Source organism: Muntiacus reevesi, chromosome 7 (assembly GCF_963930625.1).
Source record: "Muntiacus reevesi chromosome 7, mMunRee1.1, whole genome shotgun sequence".
In the NCBI taxonomy this organism is placed as follows: Eukaryota; Metazoa; Chordata; class Mammalia; order Artiodactyla; family Cervidae; genus Muntiacus; species Muntiacus reevesi.
In genome coordinates, this window is record NC_089255.1 from 81,099,590 (window position 1) to 81,107,572 (window position 7,983).

The 7,983-nt window shown below is 48.1% G+C and overlaps 1 protein-coding gene across 3 annotated transcripts in view; it reads right to left on the reverse strand.

Moving 5' to 3' along the window:
* The window catches only part of DPF3 (double PHD fingers 3), a 277,562-nt gene extending 271,288 nt beyond the window's left edge, over positions 1-6,274 (reverse strand). For all 3 annotated transcript variants that reach the window (XR_010663960.1, XR_010663959.1, XM_065941252.1), the window contains exon 1: positions 6,239-6,274. Coding sequence is in view for 1 of the 3 variants with exons in the window: in XM_065941252.1 (XP_065797324.1) it covers positions 6,239-6,270 (32 nt within the window). In the remaining 2 variants the exon portion in view is untranslated. The remainder of the gene's footprint in view (positions 1-6,238) is intronic.
* Positions 6,275-7,983: the final 1,709 nt, after the last annotated feature.

Here is a 7,983-nt window from a genome sequence, read left to right on the forward strand (position 1 = left end):
ATAGCTAGTGAGCGGTAGGGCTAAAAATCGAGCTCAAATCTCTGGGATCCTCTCCCTGAAGCTTTTACTTCTGAAGCTACAAAAGCATAGCCGCTGGTGAGAAACAAATGTGTAAGAGGGACAGTTTGAGATAAGGCCATACAGAAGACTGGTGAAAGTCTGAGGACTGAGAAACCTTTTCTGATGGAGCTTCCAGTTGAAGTTAATACAAACAGCAGATTTTCGAAGTGAATAACAATGAGAAAAACTCATTTCATAGCAACCTGAGATGACAAGCTCTGGACTCTGGGAGGGAGGAGAGGGTGCAAAGGGGGATTAGACGCGCGCCATCATTGTTCCTCGGACTCAGACCTAAGGCCTGGGGGTGGAGGTCTCAATGTGGGCTATTTGAACCCCATTATTAGAAGCTCTGAATTTAATCCCCTGCCCCTCTCTGCTTCCAAACACAGCCCCCTAAATCTTAGCTTGCTCAAGGCTGCTCTCTTCCCTTGTAACCCCCCACCCACTCTTACTATTCACAAACACGCAACCTAAACATTCCCAGCACAGGTTGCTCCTCTTCTCCCCTCCCCCCACCCAAACACCTCCTAACCACTGCTTTTAAAACTCTGATGCAAATCACAGGCTTCAAAAACCTTCCTTCAGTGACAGTTTTACGATGTTAGCTCCATTCATCCATATGGGTTGACAGACTGTGAAACACTAGTAACTGGACCAACAAGAAAAACAGATTACAAAAACACCACAACACCTCATCTCTCCCCAGTGGCTCACACAACTCAAGAAAACTTTGGAACTTGCAGTAGATCATAACATTAGTCTCTCTTGCTGTTAAACAATCATCTTCTCAGAGTTCCAGACCACACAGTAGTTTTATCCACTTACCTATCCCCTCCCCATCCCCTCTCACCAGGCCACTTTTTTTTACCTTTTCTTGTTAAATACCTACATGTTTAAAGATTATTTAATGCTAGGGTCATGCTTACACAGTCCCCTGCTGGAAAACCATGGCTGGGCAAAAAACTGTTTAGTGGTTGTGGCATTTTTTTGGTCAGGGGCTTGCCACATTGGGCTACATTTGTCTTCTAGTGACTTTCAGAACACTCAGAAACCACAAAAGTTACTTTGCAGAGATTAGGATAATAAACAGGCCTGAATTCTGATGCTTTTCATGACCCACACCCAGCACCACTACAATCAGGATGGCTGCATTTTCAAAACTGAAACATCGGCCTCAGTTTCCTTTCTTTTTCTGGTGCAAACTCAAAACAAAGCTTGTTGACCATGGCATTTTATTTTCTGCACTGATCTGAGCAGATGGCTCTGGAACAGCTTTAGACATTATGGTGTTTCTCAGATGTACCTAAATTTCAGCCACCTGCATGGTTCCAAGAAGACAAAGGAGGATAAGTCTCTAATTAAGTTGCCTCTGAATTCCAGGCCACTTTCTAGAACGGAGCAACTCCCATTCAACTGGAGACCTCTGAACGTCTCCCAGGTGGTCTGCAAGCCCAGCAGTTTTCTGTGACGATGCCTTCATTAGGGTTCTGGCAGAAATTAATAACCTTTATGGGTATCTCATCAAAACCAGACATTCTTCCCACTGAAAAATAATGTGTGCTAATGAAGTTTAGAGAATTTAAGGCTTCCCCCCGCCCTCACCCCAGTGGCAACCAGAAGCAGATGGAGAAAGTGGTTCTCAGGCATCTGTTGGCTTAAAATATCCGAGGGTCCTTTTTCATAAGGGGCTAAAATAATGTCCATAAAAAGCTGAAAGCTCACAAATACCAACCCCAGGGTTCCCCATTTAGTACCTGCCCATATCCCCACACCCCAACAGAAAGAGCCAGGAGCAGATTAGAACCAGGAATGTGGCCCCTCTGTACCATCCTCTCTGATAATCTAAACAGAGTGCCACAGCAAGAGTGAGGTCTGGCTTCTAAGTGGCAACAATTTCACAACTTTCACAGGCACAAAACCACTTCAGATTAGAATACACAGTCTCCAGGTCAGAGAATGAATAAAAAGATGAAGATCTGAGGTCCATCTATACACATGACCAGCTGTTTGACCTTGGCTGAGTAAGTAAATTTGCTCCTCCCAGAGTTGTGTCCTTAATTACAAAACAGAGACTTAAAAAAAAAAAAAAAAAAAAGCCTCCAACTAAGGGAAACTCCTTACAAAAAAAAGTTTCAATACAACTACATATCTGGATGTTCACATGTTATAGGTATGACCAGTCTACTGATCTCATTATTTATAAACAAATAGTTGCTTGGGATAAATCCCTGTTGGTTTATATGGAATAATTAAATAATAATAACAGTTACTCTTTTCTAAGCAGGCAGTTAGTATAATAGATATATATGTGCATAATCCAGTCTGGCAGAAGGTGGCAGACATTCCCAGTTAAGTGCGTACAAACCAGGGTTTTGATAACTTAATAAAACAGTAAGTTGTTTAAAGTGTTGATAGCAGATTTGGGGGAGGGTGATTAACATGAAGCAGAATATCAAATAAGATTAGAATTTATATTAAAAGCATTATGTTTGTCAATCAACTATTCCCCAATATAAAATTTTTTTTTAATTTTTTTAAGAATATACCAGGGCAAAAAAAAAGGCATTATGTTCCCTAGGTATGTAGCAATCAACCAGAATATGATAGGTAATGTGGCGGACTTACACAGAGACAGATGGATTATCAAATCCATATTTATGTTACCTACATGTATTTACTTCCCTACATGGCCCTTATCTTGCTTGTCCATGTAAGAAATAAGGGTGACTCACACATCTAGGCTCAGACAATGTAGCTGCTAAATTAAATAATGTGCAATACCTATTTACACATCATACATGTCCATCGATGCTTTCATATTCTATCTGCCCAGATGTGACTGCTTGGTTGTGGGCCCACCTGCTGCGTTCCCTTTGTGATCTGATCAGTCCAGGCGACTCCTGTTTCTGCCTCTAACACCCTGTTGGGCAGTAATAAGATGTTAAAGGCAACAACAGACAGAGAAGCCAGGCTGTCAGCTTCAGAGAGGCAGGGGCTGAAGGGTACAAGGAGGAGGAATAAGAAAAGGGAGTTGAAGGGAGATCAAAGACAGGCAGGAAGAAAGCTGAACTGCTGAGAGAGGAGATGTGACTCCAGGAGCTTGGAGCCCAACAGAAGACCCCAAAGCAATGAGATTCAAACTGTGCTGTCCAGTAATTCAAGCTATTGAATTACTGATGTTACACGTGGAAAAAGCTAGTATGATGAAAAATGGTTCCTACGCAGCTTAGGCAGAGCCCTAAAGAGGTGTTGCTTGTTTCTTCCCAGAACATTACCTACTGCCAGTTTATCCCCCAGTCCTAGAGGAAACCTTTGTGTGACCAGTTTCTATAGGGGGCGTCCTTGGTGTTGGCTTTTTTTTTTTTTTTAAGGGAAGGAAGAAAAAGACTGAACGCACACAGAGAAAATGCTAATGATGTTCAGCTCCGTTTCATTGTCAGGAGGGACACAGGAGGATAAAAACATAGCTCTCCAAACCTTTCTCCCTGCTCCCCTCCTCCCAGCACCACCATCCATCCCTTCCGCTTGATGTGTCTCTGCGCTTTGTTCTAATTTATCCCATGCATAATTTATTCACGTGTGTATTGTTTCCTGATCAGCAACTTTTAAAAACAAATGAAACATATAAGATGTTCTGTGAAACAAGTTGTTTTTCGAAATAAAGGCAGATGATGTAGGTCTCCCTGTAACGTCGTGCATGCTCCTGCGTTAGGAGTTTAAAAACCGTCTAGGGCGCAGGAGGCTCGGCTGGTTCGTGGTATTGTTTACACCCACTTACCCCCAGGGAAAAGGGTCGGGATGCAAAAAAATGAGCGGCTAATTATAAATGACCATTCAAATGCCACCTAGAAAAAGCCGACTGGAGTGTCGTGTGTATGCTAGTGTATGTGTGTGTATGTGTGTCGACACGGGATTACAAATACATCACATTGCAACTGTTTCTAATTATACAAAGTACAAGTGTAATAATTCAGAACTAATTCCAATAACCAGCCCGCGACTCTGTCCCTTTCTGCACTTCTAACCCCACCCCACACATACACCCCCCCCCCAAACGCATCCTTCAGCGGTCCAAAAAAAAAAAAAAAAAAAACAGAAACAAAAAGCTGGAGCGGGCAGGAATGAGTATAGAGATACTGTGCCCGCCCGCGCGTAAGCGGCTTCCACGGTAACGAGGGTACCGCTTTCCCAATAGGAAACAAACCTGGCGCACAGGCGAAATAGATTTCTCTAACTTGAGTTTACCAGGAGGTATCCGCTCCGCTATGCGTTTTCGGCTGGAAATGTGAAAACTGCAAATCAGCTGTGGGCTGGGTTAAAAACTCACAGCATCAGCGACATGGCTAGCGAGAGCGACGAGGAGAGGGGATGCCGCGAAGTTACGCCCATTTATTCTGCCATAAAACATTTGCTTTCTTGGGTGAAACGCTGTGGCGTTCAAGTGCAGTGTATCGGAGCTTCCGAGCGAGAACTGAAGCCAGGAGCTGCTCTCTAATCAGCCTCAGCTTCCAATGTCCTCTTAGCAGCGGTTGTGTGTGTGTGTATATATATATATATAAAACTCCGAGATCTGGGACATTCCTACCCTTTTCCCCTATTACCGGTAGGAGATAGCTGGTGCAAACACTTCCCATTCTCTCGGCGCCTTCCTTCGCGTTAAGACCCACCCCCCCGCCGCTGCCCGCCTCCCACCCCGCGTGCGAACCTGGCTTTCAACTCCTAGGGGAGCCGCGGGTGCGGACGTGGAGGCTTTGAGTTGAAAGAACCAGAGTGGGTATCCGCCACGCACCGTGGAGAATTCGGGACGAACCCCCCCCCCCCACACACACACACACATACACACCCGCACCTCCCTCTCTCCTCTCGCCCGCAGATTCCAGCCCAGCTGCGAAGTCCTAATCCCAGGCGCGCAAACCCCCCGCCCACCCACCCACCCACGTCGCGCCGCGATCCGGAGGGAGCGCCCCTCTGCCAACATCACTGCCAGTAGCACCCCTTTCAGAGCGACGCTAGTTTTCCGAAGCCACCCCCGGCTCCGCGATCGCGAGAGGACTTGGCGGCTTAACAGTTCCACCGACTGGAAGGAAGGAAGGAAGGAAGCCAGGATAAAAAGGAGTGGGGGAGGAAGGCGGGCAGGAATTGGCTGTGGGACCCGGGGCTGGCCCCCGCGTGTCCTCGCCCAGCCCGCCCCCCTCCGTCCCGGATCTGGGCGTCCGCTCAAAGTCTCCCGGCGGCGGCCAGAGGCACCTGCCCCTCGCTCTGGCCAGGAGCAGACGCTGCCGGCTCGGGCGGCGAGCTCCCCAATAAGCTGCCTCTCGCTCGCCTCGGCTATTCACCCGCAGGAGCCGAGAACACCATTCATGAGACCTGCAGCTCTTCCCTGTCTCCAAATCAACCCCAAGTTAACCCGAGTCGTACATTTACTACAGCCCGTTCCCGGACAAACACACCCGGAGACACACCGGCGACCGCCCGAAGCGCCGTCACGTTCCCGGGGGCTGCCCCAGCAGGAAAGCCCCGGGCAACCACCTGGGCCCCAGGGCTCCCGGGACCCGCTGCTCCCCCCTGCGGTCCTCCCAACTCCGGAAGGTTTGCACAAACTCCCCGCAAGCGATCGGAAGGCAGAGAGCGCCCTGCAAACTCCGGAGCTGCCGCGGTCCGGCCGCCCCGGAGGACCTAGCAGCCGGGCGGGGGGCCGCCGGCTCCCGAGGCGCGGGGCTCAGCCAAGTGCGCCCAAGGCGGTCCCAGAGTCCGGCGCTCGCCCCCAGCAAGGCCGGCCCCGCCACCCCCGGGCCGCGCGCCGCGCTCCCCACCCCGCGAAGCCGGGGAGACTCAGGGGACCGTGCTGCCCCCGAGCTGCCCACGATCCCCTAGCTGTAGAGCTCTCGAGCGCCTGGCTCCCCTGCCGACAACCGCTCTCTTCTCGGTCCGCCAATTTAAAAGAACACAAATGTAACAATTTTCTCCTTGTTAATTGCATCTCCTGACATTTCTGCGCGTTGGGGTTTAAAAAAAAAAAAAAAGATGAAGAAGTAAGAGCTGAAAGAAAAGAGAGAAGCCCCGCCGCGGCTGTAGGTGCCTGTAAGCGCTGTGCATTGGCAGCGCTCCGCACGCAGAAGGCGCCTTTTTTTTCATATTGAAACCACGCGGAATATGTACATTTTTTAGTCTTACTTACGCTTTCAGGGGGTTGTGAATGACAGTCGCCATTTTGCTACAATGTAACAGAATATTGTCTGTCTCAGAGTTCTAAAGGTTCGCTCAGGGGAAGCGGAGAGCCAATCAGAGTACGGGATACCGGCCCGCTGGCCAATCGGCGCGGCTGGTCGCCAGGTGGGCGGAGCCTGCACGGTGGTAGTTATTAGGGGAGCTGTCAAAGCCCAGAGGTCACTCCCTTTTGTAGAGCCCGAGAGCAAGCAGGTCTTAAAGGGGCAGTACCGCGCGAGCAGCTCCTTTTCGGGTTGGGGAAAGTGGAGACGCACGGAGAGTTATCTTAGTTTGGTTTGAATCCCTACTTTCTAAATAACTGCAGAGAGTTGCGCTCCTGGTCAAAAGTACTAGATAGAAATATTTAAGTACTGCCAACAAACCGCTGAACTCCATTCATTAGCTTTTGGCTTTGCTGTTACGTTCCTAAATCCCCCAAAAGGCAAATCTCCTCGTTCCCGTGCAAAAGTTGAAAGGCTGCCGTTTCGTCTAACAAATGACTACACGTGTCCTGTCGTTTGCTAATACTCTGGGTCCTGCGGCTTTTTTATATTCTCCTTCCCGAAGTGTAGTCTTTATCTCGGGCACCTTCCTTCTTGGCTTCTTGAACTGCCGCCGCAGTTCCTGGCGACTCCAAGACAGCAGCTCCCCTCCCCCTGGAATGTCTCGGAGTCAAGCTCGCTCCCTGGACTTTCGTTACGTAATGCGCGGTGGTCACTCTGACGGTTCCCGACTACCCCTTCTTTTCTTCTCACACACACCAGAAACTTCGGAAATGGTCAGATTCCGGCTGACTTGAGGGCTAACTGGGCCCTGGCACCCTGACCTTTAGGCTTAGGGAAGAGGAGATTTAAAGGAACTTTGCAAACTTTCTGCTCCCAGGAAACCGAGTAACCAGCCAAAAGTTGTGGAACCTAGGCTGGATGTTGCCAGGGTCTCTTTCGGGGAGTAGCACACACGATTCTGGAGTCACCTTAAGCTGATTAGATAGAAGGTGAAAAGACTTTGCTAATGAATAATCCGATGTGACCCGAGGCGTTCAGAAAGTCTCTGCTTCAAGCCAGTGCGAACTACTCACTGGTGAACCCCTGACAAAATCAGAGGACTTCTGCGAAACCAAGCTTCCACTGGGCAGCCTGGAAGCTCTGGGGGGATGAAATCGCACTAAATCATGAATAGCGGCCTCGTTAGCATACAGAAATCTGGCTCCCGTCCCAAAGTTGTTTAATCAGGTCAAATAGCTAAGATAGTGGGGGAGGGGTGAAAAAAAGGGGAGAGGGGATGCCAAATTGCCAGTTTTTCAAAACTGTGCCCTCTCACTTCCTTTCTCAGTGCTGCTCTCAAAGCAATGGATACAATAAATAAAAATTGTTTTATGTTCCAGAACTTTCAGAGTTCAACTCCATACACTATTAGAGTTACTGATAAACAGAAGAGGGCTGAATCAGTATGTTTGTAAGACTTGACATTTTTAACCCCTTCTTTCTGCCAAGTTAATAACAAAGTCAAGTTCTATAGATGGCTTTGTAACTTTTTTTTTGAAGTATAGTTGATTTACAGTGTTGTGTTCATTGCTGTTGCACAGTGGTTCAGTTATACATATGAATCCTTTTTTAAATATCCTTTTCCATCATGGTTTATATAGGATATTGAATATAGTTGTCTATGCTATACAGTAGGATCTTGTTTATCCATTCTATGTATAATAGTTTATAT